Below are 24,769 nucleotides of genomic sequence, written 5' to 3'. Positions count from 1 at the left end.
TTTAATATTTACATCAACGACCTTCCAAATATCTGTACAAAATCAAAATATATTTTATATGCGGATGACGCCAGTATTTTTATAACAGCTCCTAATTGTTAACTGGTAAGTGCAGCAAACTCCTTCCTTATAAACCTCAAAAAATGGTCAATAGCAAACCAGCTGAAAATCAATGTTAACAAAACAAAAGCTGTTATATTTAGGCCGAAATCGAAACAGTTCAACGCTCCAGCAAACTTAACATATGGGGGCGAATCACTACAAATAACTGATCAGATTAAAATCCTTGGCGTAACTCTTTCCGATAATATGCTTTGGGATAACCACATTGACACTGTTTTGACAAAGTTAACTCGTGTAGTTGGCATCTTATCCTGCCATTCTTACCTGCCATTCGAGGTCAAAATTCTTCTCTGTAATTCGCTTTTTTACTCTCATCTAAATTACTGTTTATTGGTTTGGGGAACAACTACTCAAACTAACTTACAGAAACTTTTTGTCCTCCAAAAAAAAATGGTCAGACTGCTTTATGACTTACCATATAACAGCCATACAGTTTTTTTCAAAAAACAAACATTATACCAGTAAAAAATCTTTGACTATAAGCTAACACTAGCCTTCAAACACGAAGTTTTTTTTTTTTTTTAATGCGAGTGTAAATGCCTCAGGGCATACAGGGGTATGGGATGGTGGTGAATAAGGATGATTAAATGAATTAAAAAAGATTTGCTGATCTAATGTAGTCGAAGAGGGATCGATAATGTGGTCCCTGCGTCCAAGCAGTGTAATCGCTTAGATTATGCGGCGAGAGTCCCGCTGCTGCGAGGTGCCGGAGCCTCGTCGGTTTCAGTGCAGGGCAAACCCACAGCAGGTGGTGGATGTCGGCTTCAGCATTTCCCGACTTGCAGAGTGGACACTCAGGACGAGAATATAACGGGCGAAAGTGCGGCCACTTCCTAGTCACGGCAGGAGTGAGGGCAACTCCGACCCGGATCCTCCGAAGCGCAACCTCCTCTGCACGGGTAAGACCACGGGGGAGGTTTACCGCACACAGAGGTATGAGAGCACGTGTGCGGCGCCGGAGGTGCTCCTTTCTTGATAAAAGGAGGGTGGCATCGTCTAGGGGAAAGAGTTGAGGCAGTGACAATGGTGAGGTCGCTAGACGGGTCGTAGAATCCACACGGCTTTGAAAGCTTAGAAGGTCGCGTGGGATCCACTCGACAGATATTGGCTGCGGGATGCGTGCCGCCAGAAGATGGATCTGTTGGCATATGTTAGGGCTGCGACTGACGCGTCGCAGAAGCCGCGTCACCTGGAGGGCATCAGTGCGGATGACGATGCGGGCCGTGGGGACCATGGGAAAGGCGGTCACAGAGTACAACGCTTCTCGGACAGCTAGGAGCTCAGCACAGAAGGAGGAAGGAGGTTCTTGGATTTGAAACCGGGTCGTCTTATTAAGGGTAGGTGCGCATGGGCAATAAATTGCAGTGGTTGTTTCACAGTCCTGAATGCTTGCATCAACGTAAAGGACGATGGAGCCAAGCGGCAGGTGGGCATCTTGAGCTATAATTCGGTCACTAAGCGACGCCGCCGCGTGAGTTGATGTCGGACGACGTATATCAGTTGGCTTGTTATCACTCAGCTGTACAAAACTCCACGGAGGAAGAACTGGCGATGGTGGTGGTAGAAGCGAGTTCGAGAAAGCGTAAGCCCTGAGAGCACTCGTTGCGTGTGAAAGGCTGGCCTTAAGCGTGCGAGCATGACGTCGCTGCTGCACCAGCTCATCTAGTGTGTTGAGCTGGGCATTTTCTTGGAGAGCCACGATCGGGGTGATGCGGGGAAGGCAAGTGATTTTTATTTATTTACTCTCATACCCACAGCGCCATTTAGGCATTACAGTGGGGGGGTTACATACATCAATGTAAGCAGCTTATGGCATCGAATAAACAGTATTATGCTATACAATACAATGAAAGAGAAAAAAAAACGCAAAAATGACATGACAAAAATGGTACATCAGGATATCAATGTACAGCACGCAGGAAACGGCATCATAGAATTAAGTAATAAGGCACTATATAATGATAGCAAACTCTGCAATTACTGCATACTGAAAAATAAAGAAAATTTCAAAGAGCATTTGCTAAATGTTCATTATTAAGTATACTAACTACAGCAGCAGGCAGTCGATTCCATTCTAAAATGGTTTTGGGGAAAAAGGTGCTTTTGAAAAGTTTAGTTCTACAAGTGTATTCCCTAACCTTGAGCTCGTGATCTGTTCGTCTGGATATATAATGTGGCTGAAGAATATACTTATTACGGTCTATTCCGATTTGGCCATAAAATATATTGTGAAAAAGTTTCAAGCGTAATGCCTGCCTTCTCTTTTCTAAGGTGTTCCATTTTAATGTTTGTTTTGCGCTTGTAATACTAAGGTTTCTGTCATAGTTGCCGATTACGTACCGTGCTGCTATATTCTGAACTCTCTCAAGTTTATCTCGGTCGGTACACGTAGGAGGGTCCCATACGGTACATCCATATTCTAAAATGGGTCTAACATAGCTTTTGTACAGAAGATCACGAGCCTGCTGGGGAAAGAGTTTTGTATTGCGCCGTAGAAATCCTAGTCACGGCAGGAGTCCTAGTAGAAATCCTAGTCACGGCAGTGATGACCCTCATTGCCTCGCGATTAACAGCCTCAAGGCGATCCCATTGTGCCCTCGTCAAATGTTGGAATTGGGCTTGATACACAAGGCGTGGTTGCACTACCGCCTTCACCAATTGTCGCGCAACATATGAGCTGGCGCCACCCGTTTTAGGAGCAATGCGCGTAATCAGACCCAACGTCTGAATTGCCTGCTTTTTAGCGCTGGAGAGCCAAGCAATTCCGGGTCCCGACTCGTGTACCATCAGACCCAGAATTTTTATAGTTGAACATTGTTGAAGAGGGGTTCCGGATAGATGAAGACGAATGGGTGTTGCAGATAGTTTACGCCGGCCCCAGCGATTGGCGACTGTCATGTAAGCAGATTTGCTGACGGAAAGCCTAAGGCCGACCAAAGAAGCGTAAGTCGCCGTGATATCTAAAGCTGATTGAAGGGCAGCCGCTTGAGTCTGCAGGTCGTGATGAGTGCTCCATACCGTGATGTAGTCAGCGTACAACAAGAACTTTATGTCCGGTACATCGTGTAAGCGCCATGCAAGCGGGATAAAAGCAATATTGAATAATGTGGGTGACAATACCGATCCCTGGGGTATGCCACGAAGAGGGACAAATGATCCGACGGCGTCACCACTGAGGCGAATTGCAAAATGTCGGTCTTCAAGGAAAGATTTGACAAAATTCCGTACTCTAGGCGGAAAATGCAACATGTCAATCGAAGCCAAGATGGCAGCATGACTGATGTTATCATACGCCTTTTCGACGTCCATTGCGAGGACAGTACGGAGACTGTGGCTTCGAGTTGATGATAAAACCGAGGATGCCAAAACAGCCAGCCCATCTTCAGTACCTATGGATGGACGAAAACCAATTTGAGCAGGGTGGTAGAAACCGTGGTGCTCTAGCCACCATGACAGTCGTGTGGCTAGCATTTTCTCAGCAAGCTTGCACAACGTTGACGTTAGAGAAATGGGTCGGAAGTTGCCAAGGTCAGTCGGAGGGTTGTTTGGTTTCGGAATCGGGATCACAATAGCTGATTTCCAGCCTGAAGGGACAACGCCATCTATCCATACCTTGTTAATGGTGTCGAGGAGTTGAGGCAGCACAGCGGAACTCAGGTTCTTGTAGACCTCATAAGTAATAGAGTCTGGACCAGGTGCTGTTTTGCGACTGGTACCATCTATCGCTGCAAGCAACTCAGGCATGGTGAAAGAGCTTGCAATCCCCTCGGAGTCTTCTGTAGATGGTAACCTGTCGATATGTGTCGGAATACCTGCCAAGGAAGCACCATTGGCTGTTTGAGGCAACATGTCGTACTGCGGGAAAAACTTCCGGGCTGCTTCTCTGGCGAAATCATCCGGCGACAAGCCAGCAGCGAAGCAGGCTGTGGCTGCCGCGTCTGGACGGTGGCAACCATGCTCCATGGCACGGAACGTTCGCCAGAGAGCAGCATTCGATGTCTTGGATGAAAACCGCTCACACCACGTATGCCAATGCCTCCGCGAGAGGTCGCGTTCATATCTGCGGGCCTTAGCAGTAAGTAAATTCAGTCTTGTACGTGCTTGTGCAGAAGTGGGGTCTCGGGATGCTGCCAGCTCAGCTTGTCTGCGAGCAGCCCACAAGTTGAGCAGGCCGATATCCGGTGCCGGTCGATCGACTTCTACCCAGCTGATGGTTGTAGCTTCATTGAGCACGCTTTGTATACGGTCAACAAGTAGGGGTGACGAGTCCACAGAGGTATCTTGGAGAACGGAGCGAAAGGTGTCCCAGTTGACCACAGAACACTTGCGGCGCAATCGGCGGGCCTTCGACGGATGAAGGCCGATGATGATAGGGTGGTGGTCACTACCCCAGCAGTCGGGCTCCAGGTGCCAAGTGGGAGTGCCGGGAACCGACCACCACGTAAGATCCGGTGCGTATGTTGTACGTCGAGCTTGAGGCACAGCCCGCGTTGCTGAATTGGGATGGTTCAGTTGTACAAACAACGCATCCGCGAAGGCGTCCCGCACACGCCTGCCTCGAGGGCTAGAAGTAGGGTACCCCCAATCTGGGTGAGGGGCGTTGAAATCACCACCAACTAAAATAGGACACACTGGGTATTGGCGACGGACATTCACTAACCAGCCCAGATTAATTCTTGAAGAAGAGCCACCAGCTGGTCTTATGTAGTATGACACTACCACAACAGTTGCCTTGGGTAACTTCACAGCTACTGCCACTACCTCCTGATATGAATTACACCAGTTTTCAAGAGAAAGGCAGACCTGAGGATAGCGCGTATCAACATACACTGCCGCCTTTCCTGGAGGGGCAGCTGTGTGCACGCGACGATCACTCATCGAAGGAAACACGTATCCACTGAAGCCCGGAATGGCAGGCAAGGCATTGGTCTCTTGTAGTAACAGGGCCCACACCTGCAGCTTGTTCATACGTAGACGGGATTTAAGCTCCCCCACTTTCGTGGAGAGCCCTCTACAGTTCCACTGAAGGACGCCACAAACACCTGTGCCCGCCATTTGATTACGAGTCCAGCCGTTCCAAAATCACAGATGTCAGGTTGGATAACTGGCTGACCATGAACTGCAAAAGGGATGTTGTAGAGTTATCCGGCAATGGAGCTGAAGACCTGGTAGACTCTGCGACCGATACAGCAGGGCGTGACAGAGACGATGATGCAGCGGAATCGATAGTTGTAGTGGTGTGAGATTCTACTGCATGTCGCCGACGCGCAAGTATGTCACGGTGCTGTCGGAGCTTGGATACCTCCGCTAAAAGTCGGGCAATTTGATTGTCAACTGCTGTCATATCATCATGCGGATGTTCCGGCCCGCTCTGCTTCTGTGTAACCAGCGGGCGATGGCGGTCTTTGCGAACTTTGTCACTGTAAGTCTGTTGGGAATGGGGTGCAGGCGGGTCGGGCTCGTACAGCTCTGGCCAGTCGTCGTCATCCCACTGGAGCGCCGCAAACCTGTTAGATGTCGGCACTGGTTGTGTTGCAGCATGCTGAGGCCATTGCTTATGAATTCCGCGACGAACCTTCTGAGTGGCCTTTTGCTTTGTGGGACAAGTTGGAGAAGTGATCTCGTGGTCGTCAGTTTTGCAGAGTCCACATCGGTAGGACACTGCGCCAGCTAGTACAGCTTCATCTGGCGCTGTAAATGGACAGGATCGGCGCATGTGGCCTGGTCGGAAACAGTTGTAGCAATGGACGACACTGGGTCTATATGGCCGAGGTCGTATAATGCAGCCATAGTAGTACAGGCGGGCTGGGGGAGTTGGTGGGCCCTGCAAGGTGACGATGCAAGAGCGCCCCTTTCCCATGTAACGCGCTTGAATGACACGGTGAGTAGGACAGTAGAGCTCACGCTGGAGAGCAGTCTGGTCCTCGCCAGGGTCAACGTTGTAAACGACACAGCGCTGTAAATCCGAGCCCTCTACCAGGTACACGTGGACTGGCACGGTGACTTCGCTTGTTATCAAGAGACGTTGAAGCGTTTGCAAACGCTCGACAGCAGCCAATGTCGGGAGCCACACAGCGATGGTATTTGACTTCTTCCTGGCTGTGAAGCCGCGGAAGCCTGTGGTGCCAAGACAAGCGTCTAGATTCGCCTGAATAATCCTGTTCGGAATCTCCGTGAGGCTTGTGGGGGCCAGAGCTTTAATGGTTGCTTTATAGCAAACCGCGCCCGGTGTCGACACAACTGGGTGGTCAGTCGTTAGACAGGAACGCTTGCCTTGGGAGCCGCTGTTGGCTGAACTCGAATCTGGTGCAGATTGCTCCGAAGGACGCTTCTGAGAACCACGGGAGGCCGACGGCACAGATGGTATCGCAGAAGACAAGTCCATAGGGGTACTCGTTTCGTCACGCACAACTGGAGCCCCATTCCCGATCGGTGTCTGGGAAGCCATTGCTGGGCTCCGCCCTGAGGGCAGATCACTCATGGTCTGATGTGCATTTTGGGAAGGCGATGGGTGGGCTGTAGCCGAAGGACTTGGAGCAGGAACCAGGATCTGTGATCCAGGCTCAGGTGTCAATTGCGCGGCCGGAAATGCCGTCGTGACGAGCGGCGCCGGCGAATCTACCGCCACCAGCGCGTCACCGGAGGCACTAGGCCTAGTCCCGGTGGACAATTCAGCTGCAGGGCCGATGGAGTGACATTCGCTGAATGTCAAAAAACCAGACTGCGCCCAAGCGTCCGCAGCGTTCTCAGATGTCTTGGGGTCCAATCTCTTGATGTATGGAACGTATTTACGCGGAAGGCGAGATTTTTCACAGGAGCGGTGAGCAGCCACCTTAGCAGGGAAACTTTGTCGTCGTCGTCCCTCCCGAAGTATTTGAAAATAGAACGTTTCTATCCGAGTTTTCATCACTAAAAGAGAACATTTCCATACACATTATCCGGCACAAAGAAAAATGGAATGCTATAACCCCTCGAGCTAACTACTCTACAGGAAAACTTTCCTTCACCCTGCCCACTCTCCTGAATAATTACAACAAAACTTCCACTGATATTTTAAAAATAACTATTGCTGCAATACGACAACACTATGTATAAGGTATCTCATCTTTCTCATTGGATTATTTTTTTTTCATTCCCAGTGTCCATTTCGGTGCCTATGTATGTTTTGGATGTTCTTTTCTGTAACCCTTTTTACTGCCGCCTTGTAGAGGGGACTGCAGGCTCCTGTCAAGCTGCCGTTTGTTCGTGCAGCTTTTACCTGCAGCCTCCTCCATCTTGCTTGATGGGAAATAAACATTATTATTATTATTATTATTATTGTTGTTGTTGTTGTTGTTGTTGTTGTTGTTGTTGTTGTTGTTGTTGTTGATCAAGTCTGATGCGGTAATGGCACCCAGGAAGCCATCATTTTCCTCTGACTCACAACTGACAGATGTGGTGGGTGCACATGACAGTATATCGGCGACTTAGTGCTTGCAACCAGATTTATAAACGATAGTGATGTCAAATTCCTGTAGCTGCAAGCTTCACCGTGCTGGTCATCCTGAAGGGTTACGAATGTTAGCCAACAAATACAGAGAGAGCATGGTGGTCTATCACCACTTTGAAGGGATGACCAAGAGATAAGGGTGAAACTTTGTGATCACCCACGTGGCCGTAAGACACTCTTCTGGGGTGGAGTAGTTCGCCCCGGTGCATGATAGTGAGCAGCTGGCATAAACTATTACTCTTTCAATGCCTTCTTGACATTGAACGAGTAGTGCACCAAGACTGGTGTTACTGGCATCAGAATGGACTTTGGTGTCAGCCTTGTCATCAAAATGTGCAAGGAGGGGTGCTGACTGTATGCATTGTCGTAGTTCACGAAATGCTGCCTGTTGCTCATTCATCCAGGGAAATGTCATGTCATCCCTTGTAAGGCGAGCCAGGGGTTTCACTATTTTTGAAAAGTTTTCAATGAAATGACGATAATGCGCACACAAGCCCAAGAAACGCCGCATGGCCTTCTTGTTGGCAGGAAGAGGAAATGCTGCTACAGCGGCAAGCTTGTTGGTATCGGGTCTGACTCCTCTGGTGCTTATGACATGTCTGAAAAACTTAAGCTCCTAGAGCATAGCCAAAGTGTTACTTAATTGAGAGATCAGCCGATCAGAGTGCTTCTAGCAAATTCCGCAGCTGACAAATATGTTGCTCAGATCTTTCAGAAAAGAAATACTACGTCATTAAGATACACAAGACAATTCTACCACTTCAGTCCAGCAGCAACAGTGTCCATCATTTGCTGGAAAGTTGCTGGGGCTGAACATAAACTGAAAGGAAGCACTGGAAATTCGTAGTGGCTTTCGGGAGTCACAAAGGCAGTTTTTTTTTTCATGGTCTCATTCGTCTACCTTGATCTGCCAGTACCCGCTTTTCAAATCGGGTAACAAACGATACTGGACACACCGCATTTTATCAACTGGAGATGACTGTAAGCTGTTGAAAGATTCAATAATGCCGTCTTAAGCATCTATTGTACTTGCATACAAATTGCTTCAAATTTTTTTGCCGACACGTGGTAGGGCTGCTGGCGTATTGGGCCTCCTTGTATTGGGCATGCATCATCACACGTGATGATCCTGTGTCTTGTAATTGAAACGGGCCATACCTTAGGCGAACTTGCGAAGCACATCTGAGATTCAAACAAGAGCTTGCGCAGTGCTGCCTGGTTGTCTTTCGATAGCTCGTAATAATCTTGATGTTGCCCATTGACTTGTCATCCCACTGCTTCAGGGTCAAAATATTCAGCCACATTCGCTTTTTCGTCTCCAAACACTATTGAAGTACCACTGGAAATGTGTCGATGCTTGTTACTAAAATTGTTGACAAGCAGTTGAGATCGGCCATCAAAAAGCTATAGGACACTCCTAGCGATACAAACACCTTGCATCAGTAGATGTGACTAGTTACTTTCTGTGACCACTTCACTTTTGCACATTCCACTGCAGGTCCCTTCAACTAGGAAATGGAAGCATTTCAATTCTGGCAGAAAGACGAGACACGTCGTCATATCGCTTGCAGTCGTGCCGTTGATTGCTTGGTCAGCTGAGAAGGTGATTACACCTCCTTGTAGGTCAATAATAGTGCTGTATTCCTGCAGAAAGTCAACCCTCAGAATAACGTTGTGGGAACATTCACGTAAGACAAGGCAGATCGCTATGAACATCGATCCTTGAATTTGAACTCTTGTCATGGGGGTTCCCAGTGGGGTGACAACGTGATGACCAGTGGTCTGAATCTGCGAGTCATGCCATTTAGAAACGTTGCCATCTTCCTGCTTAAGATAGAATAGTTTGCTCCGGGATCTACTAAAGCGCCTACTGCATGACCGTTGATCACCACTGGTATGTCAAGCAAAAGTCGTTCATTCTATTCAGCTACAGTTGATGTCGGATTTCTACTCTTCCTTGTTCTTGTCGATTTGGGGACTTCAGCACGTCTACTGCCAGTGGCCTCACCCCCCAAAATAGCTGTGGTTAGTTTTCCGGGCGGGGACTTCGTGATCATGCGCTCAATTATCGCTGGAGCAGTGATGAAGATCACCTTGACAACGGTGAGCGTGACTGCCGCCTGGTAGGCAGTGGCATGCACTGTTGGACCAGATAGTCTTCATTGTCCCGAGCTTGTTGGCCAAGTCGGGGTGGTGGCGAATACGCAAAAAAAGCCCTCAACCTGCGGGGTTGGTATGGGTACTGGCAGTACAGATGATTTGCCTCACCACAGTGAATGCACAGAGGACGGTGTTGCGGTGCACGCCAAACATCCAACTTGTAAGGAGACATGCTTTGATCACTGGCGTAATGTACCGGTTGCTCCGGCTGAAGCACAAGCGCGGGAGCAGCATGGGGAAACGCTGGAGGCGTGCGTTGTTTTTCAATGTACTGTACTGGTTGGGCTGGTGAAAGTGCAACTGGGTCAGTGGCACGAACAAACAGCGGGGGAGATGAAGCCGGATGTCTCAAGGCTTCTGCGTAGGTCACAGGGCAGCATTCAGTCATTGCAGGCACGGTGTTAGCAAAAAGAAAGAGGTGGACTGGAGCACATGGTGCACCTCACCTTTTATAACATTCTCAGTGGAGCTTACCATAGCTTGTGGCATGCTGCAAAGCTTCTGTATCTCTTTGCACACAACAGTGCGAATGAGTTTTTGAAGGTTGTCATAGTTGCTTCCAATGGCCGTGAAAATGGCAGTAGTGGTTTCACATTCACTTGCCACTCGTAAAAGTTTGATCGATGCTGAAGCATCTTCTCCGTATAACAGCCTCGGATAAAAATTCAGCGACAGTCTTCAGAGGGCTCCACACAAGACCAGTGAAGAGCTGCTCCTTCATTCACATCAAGTGACTCAACTTGTCCTCGTTCATTCGTGAGTCTGCTTGTCTGAAGAGGCGCGTCATATCTTTGACGAACGCGGTAATACTTTCACTGGGAAGCTGGACGTCTGCGTGGATCGCTTGTTCCGGTCATTCACGGCGGTCAGCACTGGTGCAGGTGCCCAGTAGCCGATGGCGGAACTCTCCCCACAACATCAGTTGCTCCTCACAGTTTTGAAACCACATATGCGCACCGCCCTCCAGGCTTTTAACCCCTTAACTGTCAATGACTGGTCAACTTCTGATAATGTGTGCCTTTTGGTGCCGATGACGATTTAATCATCATGAAATTCCCCATATTTTTTTACTATTCAACGCAATTAAATTCAGTAATGCTTTGATGCTGTAGAAATATGCTCAAGAGGGTCTTATTAAGTGTTTTTTCAATTGTATTTTTTTACTAGGCAGTCAAAAACATCAATTTTGAAATTGTGCCCACAAGCACTTGGTTTTAAAAGGTGGCAGGAAGAACCCAGCGATTGTGGACATTTCAGAAGAGCTCACTATTACTGGTGTGCTTTTTGATGGTGTAGTGAAACTAGTTAGATCTGTTTCTGGGAGAGGGCTTTTGTCGTGCAGTGAACTTAAAATAGGCTGATAGTGATGAAGCTGAGATAGGACCATGTGAAGAAGGGGGAGGGATGTAGGGAAGCAGGTCTTGTGGAACCATAGATTGGCAGTATAAGCAGATGGTCAATCATACTCGTTCCTCAATACTGTGTAGGCTTATGTACTCACTCAATATCATGTACACTGATTCTCGTCCACTCAGTCACTGACTTTCGTTCGTGCTCACATTAACCGGCACTCGCTCATTTTCATACTCGCATCCACTCGAACTCACCGGCCCAAACCCTTCATCACTCAGTAAGGCTCTGTTACAAGCCTGTAAAGTGAGCGTGGGATGTGTACAAGTTGATCTACTCATGAGTGAGTATGCCGACTTAAGCTGGGAGCCACATGAAAGCTTGTTGGGTTTCTTAGGCCACAGTTCAGGAACCCCTGGGTTAGTTTTAGTTTCCCAAGGGAAGCAGTGCAAAGCTTTAATGTCCAAATTCATTGGTATCCTTTAGTTAAGCTTGCCTTGTTAACTGAACCTTCAGTTAAATCTTGAATTGGTCTTCATAAGGAGCAGTAACATGGATTTGTCTCCACTTTGTTGTGCAGCTAATGTATGTGACTGTATGTGCTTATGTAACTCTGATCATAACCCACTAAACGAGATGTGCTCAAAATGTTACCAAAGTTGTCTGCCTGACAGCAGTGCTGGTCTCAAATGGCGCAGATATTGATTCATCTGGAAGCGCTGCTTGTGGACCACAGGCAGAAGAAGATCCATTTGACGAGTTCTTAAGTGCTGCCCCCATTGCCACCGCTGCTCCGGCATCGGACCCCTGTGCTGAGGAGAAGGCCTTCTTCGGCCAGACTGCAGAGCGGCGCAATGTACTCACCAAGGAGTCAATCCTGTCCCTCTACAGCGCCTCACAGCCTCCAGCCTTCACTGCACCTGCTGCCGGAATGTCCATGCAGGCTGTCTACACACCTGGTAAGCAAGCGCGCCCACTTGGGCTGTGTTCGCATTGGTGCTCTCGTCGTACGTGACAAAATGATCATTGCCATTGTCAACGCTCAGGAGGAGATGCACTTTGCATACACGGAAGCTCACAAAATCACTTCTCACAGGTTTGTTCCGAATTCATGGTTAGTGCTAGAGTGCAGTAGAACCTCTTTTATTCTTTTTGAAAAAAAAAAATGTGAGAAAAACATTACCAACCGGGACAACGTAAGACCTAAAGTCACTAAAGATAGACGGACTCAACTGGAGTTGATGTAATGCAAAGCATGGCGCAAATCGTTGCAGCAGAACATGCTGGCATGCATGCGAAGCTGGTGGGGTTCCCATGGCCCAAGATATGCATTGTCATTTTTGCAGCTAGTTATATAGGGCCCAAGTTATAAGACCGTAACAGGAAACCAGAACAAAGTCAAGCTGGTGGGTGACACAGGAATACGATGCCACCAGAGGGAAACATGGCATTCACTTAATGCTGCCTGCAGCAGGGAACGGCTCCACATCCGGATTATCGCCTATTAAAAGCGGGCAGCATGCTTCCAACGGCACTAGGCCACACGCGATATGAAAGAGATAGGTGATAAGGTGTATGTGTTTATTGCTATAGGGTTAGTGGCAATAGATGTGAATGCGACATACGATGACCTACTAGCAAATTCACTAATACCAGAAAAGGAAATTGAGTGTGTGCTGGCATTTTCACGTGACACGGGCAGTTGACTAATGCCTGGAAGCTGCCATAGTGGGCGCCTGCTGCTCTCGATTGCACATGCGTCGTTGTTTCTCTTCTTCACATGGGATCTAGCTGCCAGAAAACATATCATACAATTAGAGTTTAGCAATTTAGTGAACATTGCTGATCACATTTTCCGGGAACAAATTGACTGGTAGTGTAGTGGGTAATATGCATGTGACGCTGTGTGGACTGCCACCGCTGCGGCGCGAGACCCAAGCTTGGGTTGCCGATGCAAAGGGCTTGGACTCGTCATCAAGAGCTACTTGCGATACCTCAAATGAGCTGCAATAAACCCCTTTTAATTTTGTGGAGGTGCTGAGTAACCTTGGAAACTGGAACTACGAAGCCGGACACTACCGACTGCTGCGACCATGCCTGACGAAACCACCCAGGAAGATGCACCACAGCCACCGGCAGTCATCGTTTCTGGTGTGTTGCGCCAGTGTGATCCTGCCATCTTTAGTGGCACCGATGCTCATGACGTAAAGGATTGGTTGTCATCTTACGAATGGGTGAGCCAGCATAACAAGTGGGATGATGCCACCAAGTTGCACAACATACTGTTTTACTTGACCGGCGTCGCGAACCTCTGGTTCCGAAACCACGAACACGATTTCACAACATGGAGCGCGTTCAAGACAAGTTTCGCAGAAGTGTTCGGGCGCCCCGCTGTGTGTGCACAAGCTTCGCACAGAACAACTCTTACGGGGGCGTGTGCAACATCCCAGTGAAACTTTCACAAGTTATATCGAAGATGTCATTGACCTGTGTAAATGCATGAATTCATCAATGGCAGAAGACAAGATAAAACACATTATGAAAGGCATTGACGAGGATGCCTTTCAAATGTTGTTAGCGAAGGATCCGCGTATCGTGGCCAAAGTTATCAATTTGTGCCAAAGTTTTGACGAGCTACGAAAACAACGCATCTTAGCTCGGTGCCCACCACCTACAAAAGACTCGTTAGCAGTGTTGGTTATTGGCGACAACCACGCAACTTTCCTGACGCAAATAAAAGAATTTGTGGGTGAGGAGGTTGCGCGACAGCTCTCGATTTTGCCGACCACAGTGAAGCTTTCTCAATATTTGGCTCCAGCGATCTGACAGATAATTAGAGAGCAAGTGATCGAAGCTCTTCCACCTCCGTGTCAGCCGGCTCCTGTGGCCGCGCCTCTGACATATGCTGAAGCCGTTGTACGGGCACCTCGTCTGCCGGGGTTCTCTCCTCCACCTTCAGTGCCTCGCCCGCCGGTGTTTTCTCCTCCACTTTCGCCTCGCCAGCCGGTGGCTACTTTTTTCAGTGCACAGCAGCAGGGTACAAATCCTTGGCGCACTGCTGACAACCGCCCAATGTGCTACGCTTGTAGTGCCCCAGGACATGTAGCACGTCTGCCCTCGGCGCATGCCGGCCTTCGTGGGCACCCTGCGACCACCCAGCTTCAGCTTCCGACCATTCCGCATGCCTCAACAGCCGCCACTGGAAGTCTACGCTGCTGATGACATACTAGCACCGCAGTCACAGCTCTATGGTACTCATCGCTCGCCTTCCCCTCATCAGCGCTCACTCTCACTCATGCAGCATGGGCCCAGTGCCAGTACTACTGAAGCGAAAAACTGATTTCCGCAGTTCCTGAGGCACGAACTGTGTCATCATCAGAACATCAAAGTCCTCGTTATTCCCCCACTAACTATATTGAAGTGTCCGTTGATGGCATCGAATCTCTTGGGCTCGTCGATGCAGGTGCTCCTGTATGCGTGATTAGTGAGAAGCTTTGTCGTGCATTACGGAAAGTGACCATGATGCCTTTGGTACTATTGCTTAGAACAGCCAGTGCACAAGTTCAGCCAGTCGCTATGTGCACTGCCAGGGTGCTGATTCGAGATATTTTGTATTCAATTGACTTCTTTGTGCTAACTTGTTGCTCCCGCGATGTGATTCTCAGGTGGGATTTTCTGTCGCGCCATCATGCCGTTATTGACTGTGCATGTGCTGAGGTTCAGTTCTTCATTTTGTGCGATTTGCCATCTCACGACTTACAAGTTCATGATGTTAGCAGGAGCTGTGTAGCTTCAGATACTGACCTTCCTTCTCACAGTGCTGTATTTGTCCCTTTTTCATGCGCATCACTTGCCGAAGCAACGATCATGTGTACACCCGCTGCCATCTTCAGTCACTGCCAGCCTATATTGTTGCCTTTCGCCCTCCTCATGGTTCACCATGGTGCTGCAGAAATGCTAATTTCTAAACCAAATTCGTACACTTTAACTTTGCACTATGGCGAGACTCTTGGCACCATCAAGACTGTGGACACTGACGTTATTGTGCATTTCCCTGTTGCCAACGACATGGGTTTCTACCAAGTTGACATTTCCAAATTACCTGAGTTTTTTAGGTTTTCCCTGAGTACCTTTGCAAAATTCCCTGAGTGATGCAGAACTAAGTTTTATGTCAAGGAGGGCTGAAACCATATCGCCCGATGCTATCACTCTCTAGTAAACATATAAAAATTTTTTTTAAATATTTCATCCAATTTGAATACTAAGGAGAAGTGTTTATGTTATTCAAAAAGAGAATACTAGAAGGGAGAGGTTAGTAAAATGTGCGGCAAATAAAATGTCTTCGAAAAAAATTGGAAATCGAGTCAGACATTCTCAAATACGAATGAAAAGGAGATGTATACAGAAGCTAATATTTTCTAATATGAGCCATTTCTATCAACTGATAGCGAGCTCAGTGGTATGAGGCCCAAACTTTTTCACAATTTATATGCTCTCTCTACAGCTCGTAAGTCAACGTCAACTGTCCTGACATACACTCAGCCCACGCACGACGCCTTAGAGTTGTGTTTCATGCTTTAAAGAGTTTATTTTAGTTTTGATGAGGGACACCTGCATCTCGGCATCAGCCAACAATGTTTTTTGAGCTCAAGCTCCTTCAAAACAGCGGCAGCACGCTTCCTTTCCCGTTCATTCCTCAATGCGTAGGTCCTTTCTGTTCTTGTCCTCTTCCCGCCACTCGTTCTGCCCACGGACCATTTGAAGCATGTTCTTGGTCAGTTGCGCAGTCCATGTCCGAGTTTTCAAACTCCCTAGGGGTTGGGAAAATCTCCGAAAATCGGCCAGTTGGAAAAAAAAAATGCATGTCATTTACTGCCTTTAAGGGCTCAAACCGCCACAGGCACATTCGAAAACGCTCTGAAGGCATGTAGGTACACGTATCAGGCATATCGGGGGTCGTGCTGTCGCAAGAGATATGGGGTGCGCGCATGTATAGTTAAGGAATACATACTATGTCCCGTGGCAATAGCCCCTTCCAACGCTTGTTATGCTTCACTGCAATACTTTTGCATATGCTTCACCAAGTAACATTCCTGTACAAAGGCGTAGCTCACTTTCGGGAACCGGCATTATGCAATGCGCCAAGCTTTCCAAGCTTCTAAGCCAATCCCAAGGACCACAAAGCGGAGTCGGTGCCATTGCTGACAGCAGCGAATTCTTTCAAAGAAAAACACTGCACCCAATGGCAAGATGCTAAATAGTGAACATAGAAGCAGCTAGGTCTAGCATTGCTGCAGTGGTGGCTACGGCTGCCAGAAGATCTGCATGCGAGAGCACCGGTTCGAGGCGGCAAGGTAATCAAAACGGCAGCGCTGGTGACTGATTAATGTCGTTTCGGACCTGCGGTCACGGCAGAAAGTCCAGAAAATTGGACGGGGAACGTTTCTTGCGTCAGAAATTTGAGATGTTCTTGTATATTGACTCTATGAGGTACTGATCGTGCCGTGAAGCCATCCAAATTATCGGGCATCCGGAAAGTCGGTCGTTGACTATACACTGGCAACTCCTCTAGCCAACGACAGGGCGTCAAAGACGATTCATTACGATTCCCGTCTGTTGCTCGAGCCAGCATTACCGCGACTTTCGACCCTTTCAATACAATCACAGCTAATTTTCCCTGATAGAGGCACAAATTCCCTGAGCTTTCCCTGAATTTTTCCAGACTACTCAAAATCCCTGAAAATTCCGGGAAAACCGGGAATACTCAGGGAAAACTCGGGCAATTTGTGCTTCTATCAGGGAAAATTAGCTGTAATTTTATTGAAAGGGAACAAAAGTCGTGTTAACGCTGGCTCCAGTAATCGCAGCGAATCGTCATTGACGCTGTGTCATCGGCACGAGGTATTTCCAGAGCAGTTAACGACCGATTTTCCAGACGCCCGGTTTTTCGGACATGCCCAATGATTCGCACGGCTTCGCGGCACCACCACGTACTCCATATAGTCAATGCATATTGCCCTGACTGCAGTTCTGAAATGGCATTAATCAAAGCCACCACCTCCGCCTCGACCTGGCACTCTCGCACGCAGGTCCGCTGGCAGCCGTGGCCACCACCGCGGCAGCGTTAGGCCTAGCTGCTTCTGCGTTCGCTATTAAGCTTCTTGCCATGTGTTGCCGTGTTTTTGATTGAAATAATTTGCCGCTGTCAGCAATGGCACCGACTCCGCCTTTGTAATCCTCGCGATTGGCTTCGAAGCTCGTAAAGCACTGCGCGTTGTGTAATGCGTCTCCGAAAGTTAGCTTCGCCTCAGTACAGCAGTGTTACGCGGTGCGGCTTAACAAGCGTAGGAAGGGGCAATTGTCACGGGACACAGTATGTATTCCTTAATTATACACGCGTGCACCCCGTCTCCTGTCACAGTACGAACACCGATATGCCTAATAACTGTACTGGCAGGCCTTAAGAGCTTTTTCAGATGTGCCTGTGGCAATTTTAGCCCTTAAGGGCAGGTAAAGACATTCATTTCTTTTGGACTGCCCGATTTTTCGGATGTTCTTGCGGCCCCTAGGGAGTCCGGAAAATTGGACGTTGGCTGTACAACTGACAAAGAGGATGCTTCAAATTATCCATGGGGTGAATGCGTAGCAGAAGGAGGATAAGAACAGAGAGGACCGACGCACTGAGGAAGTAACGGGAAAGGAAGCATACCGCCACCTCTTTGAAGGAGCTTGAGCTCAAAAAAGAAAGTGTTGGCTGACGCCAAGATGCAGGTGTCCCTCATTCAAACCAAAATAAACTCTTTAAAGCAGTGAAAGCAAACACTGAAGTGCTGCGTATGGGCTGAGAGTATGTCAGGACAGTTGACGTTGACTTCCCAGTTACTGAGAGAGAATCTTAGTTGTGACAAAGTTCAGGCCTCATACCGATGAGCTTGCTATCAGTTGATAGAAATAGCTCATATTCGAAAATATTTACTTCTGTATGCATCTCCTTTTCATTCGTATTTGAATATTGCCACATCCTATATGGTCGCCGCGGGTATGTGCCAGGCGATGAGAACGACGCTGAAGTGGCGCGCGAGTAAAAAAACAGAGACGACGACGACGACGTCGCGTTGACTGCTCTCATAAAAGTGCTTTTACACGTCCTCTACGCCGGCTTCCCCGTCTCCTAATAGGTTGCGACACTGGTGGAGGTGCGGGGTAATCGACACCCGAAGACGGAGGCTGAACCAGAAGTTCTTCGACGGAGCCGTCGCCTTGCTGGACTCCCACCGATCAATCTACCGGAGTTGAATATTGTCGCAACCTATTAGGTTGCGACAATATCGACGCCGTCACAATCGGCGCCGACAATCGACGCCGTCAGCGCCGATCTTGTCGTTTGCATTGACGGCCACCAAGTGGCCGCTCTCGTCGATACTGGTTCGCATTTTTCGATAATCAGTCAAAAGCTGGCCGACAGGCTGCGAAAAGTGAAGACGCCGTGGACCGGGCCCAACATCAGAACTGCCGGTGGCCAGTTGATGACGCCGATTGGCAAATGCACAGCCAGAATAGTAATCGCCGGTGCAACCTTCGTCGCCACCCTCGTCATTCTCTTTGAGTGTTGTAAAGAACTTATATTGGGGATGGATTTTTTGAGAGAGTATGGTGCAGTGATCAATGTCCGTGACCTCGTTGTCACATTTTCTACGAGTTCAGACGACGTCGACCCCGCGGAGCACCAGCGACCCCGCTTACGTACCGCCGACGACGACGTCACGCTTCCGCCGCGAAGCTGTTCCCTCGTGCCTGTCATCTGCGACAACTTCAACACTGGCACTGGCGTCGCTGAACACATCGACGCACTGGTACTGCGTCAAGGCGTTTCCATCGCCAGGGCCGTAATTAACGTACGTGACGGACGTGCTGAGCTCCTGCTGACGAATTTTACCGGGGAACGTCGACACATTGTTAAAGGCACGGCTATTGCTTACTTCGACGAATTTACATCAATACAGGACTGCCTCTCAGTGGAGCACGCGACGTTCACTGGGGCTATGCCTGCCCCTGTGGTCGATATCAGTCCCACCTTATCCCCCGTCGAACGCAGCAGCCTTCTTGAGCTCATCGATGAGTTTAAGAGCTGCTTCTCATCCACGTCACGAGTTAGCCAGACGCCGCTCACTAAGCACCGTATTATCACCGAAGCCGACGCCAGACCAATTCGGCAGAACCCTTATCGTGTAGCACCAAAAGAGCGCGAGGCAATCCAGACACAAGTGAAGACGATGCTTGACGACGGCGTTATTCGGCCATCTAAGAGTCCTTGGGCATCGCCTGTCGTATTGGTGAAAAAGAAGGATGGTAGCCTGCGCTTCTGCGTCGACTACCGAAAACTCAACCTGATCACAAAGAAAGACGTTTATCCGCTACCGCGTATCGACGATTCACTGGACAGGCTACGAAACGCACGTTACTTTTCGTCGATGGATTTGAAAAGCGGCTACTGGCAAATAGAAGTTGATGAGAGAGACCGTGAGAAGACCGCTTTTGTTACGCCCGACGGACTTTATGAATTTCAGGTGCTCCCCTTCGGTTTGTGTTCTGCGCCGGCAACGTTTCAACGACTCATGGACACTGTACTCTCAGGCCTCAAATGGCAAACCTGTCTGGTCTACCTCGACGACGTGATTGTTTTCTCCGTAACGTTCGAGGAACACTTACGAAGACTAAAGATGGTCTTCGAAGCGATACGCTCAGCTGGTCTAACTTTAAAACCTGAAAAGTGCCATTTTGGCTTTGAAGAACTTCAATTTCTCGGTCACGTTGTTAGTCGTGAAGGTGTTCGACCTGACCCTGATAAAATATCTGCCGTTGCTAATTTCCCAACGCCATCAGATAAAAAGGCCGTGCGACGTTTTCTCGGCCTTTGCGCCTACTACCGACGGTTTATTGCGGAATTTTCGCGCATCGCATGGCCATTGACCCATCTTACCAGAGAAGATGTCCCCTTTGTCTGGGGTGAAGACCAGCAACGGGCTTTTGATGACCTACGGCAACGGCTGCAGGCGCCTCCCGTCCTCGCACACTTTGATGAAGACGTTCCTACGATTCTTCATACCGACGCTAGTAATGTCGGCCTTGGCGCAGTGCTTGTACAGCGGCAGGACGGCACCGAAAGAGTGATTGCTTACGCCAGCAGGACGCTATCCAGGACGGAGGCTAACTACTCCACTACAGAAAAAGAATGTCTCGCTCTGGTGTGGGCCGTCCTGAAATTTCGGCCATATTTGTATGGTCGGAGTTTCACCGTTGTCAGTGATCATCATGCACTTTGCTGGCTGACTAATTTAAAAGATCCAACTGGTCGGCTTGCGCGCTGGAGTCTTCGGCTCCAAGAGTTCGACTTCACGGTTGTGTACAAATCGGGGAAACGACACACCGACGCCGACTGCCTCTCTCGGTCCCCTGTTGAGACTGCAGTCCACGACGATGATGACGCGGGTTTTCTAGGCGTGCTAGATACTGTCGACGTTTCCCGCCACCAACGCGAGGACGCAGAACTGGTTCCTCTTTTCAATTACTTAGAGGGAAAAACAAGCAGCGTTCCGAGGTTATTCGCGAGAGGGCTGCCTTCGTTTTGCTTACGCCACGACGTTCTCTATAAAAAGAACTTTTCACCTAATGGCAGCAGCTACCTACTCGTCATTCCCGCATCTCTTCGCGACGAAGTCCTACATGCCTGTCACAACGAGCCGACCGCTGGTCACTTGGGATACACCCGCACATTGGCAAGAATAAGGCTAAAGTACTATTGGCCAAGACTTGCGTCGATCGTGAAACGTTACACACAGACATGCCTCGATTGCCAGCGCCGCAAAGCCCTACCCGGCAAGCCAGCTGGACTGCTGCATCCTGTTCAGATACCGCAAGCGCCATTCGAACAAATTGGCATGGACCTTTTAGGTCCATTTCCACTGTCTACTGCCGGCAATAGATGGATAATCGTCGTCACTGATTATCTTACTCGATACGCCGAAACAGGTGCTATCCAACGTGGAACAGCAGCCGAAGCAGCGCGATTTTTCGTCGAGGCCGTCGTCCTAAGGCATGGCGCTCCCGCAGTGGTCATAACAGATAGAGGATCTGCGTTCACGGCTGCGCTTCTGGATACCGTGTTGCGACTGAGTGGTACCACTCACCGAAAGACCACGGCTTATCATCCCCAAACCAATGGGCTGACAGAACGTCTGAATAAGACACTGGCAGACATGATGAGTATGTACATCGACGTCGACCACAAGAACTGGGACGAGATTTTACCATACGTTACATTTGCGTATAACACGGCTCGCCAAGAGACCACACGCGTGACGCCTTTCAACCTCGTTTACGGACGCGAAGTGACAACAATGTTGGACGCAATGCTGCCACACGAGTGCGGTGACGACGAGACTGGTGCCGACGAGTTTACGCAACGCGCAGAGGAAGCCAGGCAGCTTGCGCGTTTGCGAATCCAAGAACGACAGGACTACGATGTCCGACACTACAATCTTCGGCACAGACCCGTCACATACAACGTCGGTGACCAGGTGTGGATCTGGACTCCGATTCGTCGGCGGGGGCTGTCTGAGAAGCTCCTGCGAAGATACTTCGGCCCGTACACAGTTCTGCGCCGCATCAGCGATGTGAATTATGAAGTTGTCCCCGACAGCCATAACTGCTCCAAACGCCGGCGGCATCTGCCCGAGGTTGTGCACGTGCTTCGTATGAAGCCCTACATTTCTTCGTGACCTCCACTTTGCACCGTCTGTGCACAGCCTTCGGCGGTTAGTGCATCGGGACGATGCCTTTTTTTTTCAAAGGGGGGGCAAATGCCACATCCTATATGGTCGCCGCGGGTATGTGCCAGGCGATGAGAACGACGCTGAAGTGGCGCGCGAGTAAAAAAACAGAGACGACGACGACGACGTCGCGTTGACTGCTCTCATAAAAGTGCTTTTACACGTCCTCTACGCCGGCTTCCCCGTCTCCTAATAGGTTGCGACAATATGTTCAACTCAATTTGGAATGCGTTTTACCATTTTTTTCACTGTGCATTTTACTAATACCTTCTTTCTGTTTTCTTTTAAATAAGATAGATATTACTCCTTACTATTCAAACTGGATTAAGTCATTTTTTTTTTGTTTCAACATGTCTACTAGAGAGTGACAGCATCGGGCAGCATAGTGTCAGCCTGTCTTGACATCAACCAAAGTTCTGGCTTATTCAGGGATTTTTTCAAAGGTGCTCAGGGAAAACCTGGAAAACTCAGGGAATTTGGAAATTTCAACTTGGTAGACACCCTGGTTAAGCATCCTTTTTAATGATTGTGTTCAGGTGGTGATAATTCACACAAAGTGCCACGTTCCATTATTCTTTTTTGACAGGTAAGGTGGGAGAAGCCCAAGGTCTGCAGGAAAGCTCAATAATGTCCTTTGCAAGCATCTTTATTACTTAATTTTGGATAACTGCTTGTTCCGATGTGGAAACATGATATGGACGTTGGTGAATAGAGTTCGCATCGCCAGTATTTATGGGACGGTTCACAACCCTTCACGAGGCCCCATAGCAAGTTTTGGTTACACGCTGGAAATTGTTACGTGTCCTCTAGGGAGCATTCTGCTGCAAAAATTTTTCAAATCGGCTCATTAATAGCCGACATAAAGATATTTCAGTGCCACGAACCCATGATTTCAGAAGGAGAGCTCCACTGCATAGCGAGACTCTCTCCCCAATCGCCCCATCTAGCCTCTACAAGCGAAATTCCTTCCCTGCATTCTCCCATACCTGACCTCGAGGACTGCGTGACACATACAGCAAGGGCCACGCCTTCATTTTTTTTTTCTCATTTTTTTTCCTCCTCGGCACTGCGCATTTCTGCTGACAGTGTGGCACACGAGCTGTTGTGATGTCTCGTTTCGCAGAGCGCATGATTTTGCACGCTGTGCACATTCGGTACCTGCGCACGTGACTGCACTACCGTGGGAACAAGCAGACAAAGCGGGAATACACCTCTCTTGCTTCGGTGCGAAGTAAAGCAAAAGACACGCAGATATTCTGTTTGTGTGTTTTATTATTTCTCTAAACTTATTTTCGTCAATTCAAGCAACAGATCACACAAATAACAGATGTTGCCTTGAATAATTCTCGAAGTCACATGTCACCATGAGCGACGTCACACTGCGGACACAACTACGTAGGCACAGGGACACGACTACATCACCGTCCAGCTTGGAGCGCGAGGGAAAGCCACGAGGGAAAGAGAGAATGGCATTTGGATTGAAATTTCGGACCTCTCCGCAGCGCATAGCGATTTAATTCTTTACAAACACGATTGTTAGCGTGCATTGTATACTCTGCGCTTGTCAGCTCAATATGGCCAGACCTCGTGTGGGACCCTTTGAGGGTGGATTGCTAGTAAAAAATGTTGTGGTAGCCTTCAAGAATTTGGCATAGGGCTTCAGCTTGAGCAGGTGTAAGGTCAGAGGAAACCATCTGAATGTTGATGCCACTGCCACGGGTTGACGTCGTGGTATGGGCTGAGCTGCAACTAGCCTCGACGGTGAAGGGCTCGGCCTGATCATCCTGCAGAGTGCTGATTTTAGCCAATGAGATCCCTTGTGGGAGGACTTGTGTGGTTAGCGCGAAATTGACAAAGGGAAGGCAGGTGTGGTTGCCAGTAATTGTCAGCAGTATGTGTGAAATGGTAACACCATGTTTAAGGATAACAGCCGGAATTGGTGCAACTGTGTAATTGCCATCAGGTACAGCTGGTGTGGAAAATAAGTTGTGTCATAGATTTAGGCAGGAGGCTATTGAATTCCATGCAGCCTAAATGGATTTGAGGCAGGTCCACAGGGTCGGCAAGAAGAGGCAAGTCAAAGCAAAGTGAGCTGGCTGAACAGTCAATGAGGGCAGAATGAGTGGCGAGAAAATCCAGACCAATAATGAGTTTGAGGGCAATGCTCGATGACGAAGAGAGCGACGGTGGTTCTCTTGGTGATGGTGGGTCGGGCAGAGCACATGCCAACAATAGCGGCAGTCCCTCCATCGGTGACTCATACAACTTTGTTCAGGCAGGCATCATAACTTTCTTAAGCCAGTAGCGAAGAGCAGCACTCATAATGGACACATGTGCCCTGGTGTCAATCAACATGCACACGGGAACGTTGCCAACAATAACGTCCAAAAGATTCTGGTTCGTGGGTATGGTCAAGCGAAGATTTCGTGCCAGTGTCGTCAGTGCAGCTCCACCTCCAGAAGCTTCATTGTTTAGTTTTCCAGTCGGAGGTGCTGCAAATAGATTGGAGAAGGTGCACGGCTTGAAGGAGGCGAACGAGATTGATGGCTGGAGGGAGAAGGTGAACAAGCAAAGTGGGGTCTTGTCAGAGATGTCGCAGGGTCAGACAATGGGTTGAGCATAGAGGGAGGTAATGAAAAGGATGAACTAGGAGGAGGGTGGTTGGCAGAAGAATAGCATGTTGTAGAAGTCCAGTGGTTGTGGCAGTCGCGAGCGGTATGCCTGATGCCTTAGCAGCTAAAACGTACAGGCTTGTCGTCAGTAGTGTGCCGTTCAGACGGGTTGCATTGTCCATCAGAGTAGTAAGAGGACTGATGTG

The 24,769-nt window shown here is 48.8% G+C and overlaps 1 protein-coding gene across 3 annotated transcripts in view; it reads left to right on the top strand.

Annotated features, from left to right (window-relative positions):
• LOC139060739 (stromal membrane-associated protein 1) overlaps nt 1–24,769 on the top strand; it is a 208,475-nt gene that overhangs the window by 97,978 nt on the left and 85,728 nt on the right. For all 3 annotated transcript variants that reach the window (XM_070539806.1, XM_070539805.1, XM_070539804.1), the window contains exon 7: nt 11,821–12,081. In XM_070539806.1, coding sequence (XP_070395907.1) covers nt 11,821–12,081 — 261 coding nt within the window. The remainder of the gene's footprint in view (nt 1–11,820; nt 12,082–24,769) is intronic.

Source organism: Dermacentor albipictus, chromosome 6, assembly GCF_038994185.2.
Source record: "Dermacentor albipictus isolate Rhodes 1998 colony chromosome 6, USDA_Dalb.pri_finalv2, whole genome shotgun sequence".
Taxonomy (NCBI): Eukaryota; Metazoa; Arthropoda; class Arachnida; order Ixodida; family Ixodidae; genus Dermacentor; species Dermacentor albipictus.
This window is presented reverse-complemented; position numbering and strand designations above follow the sequence as displayed.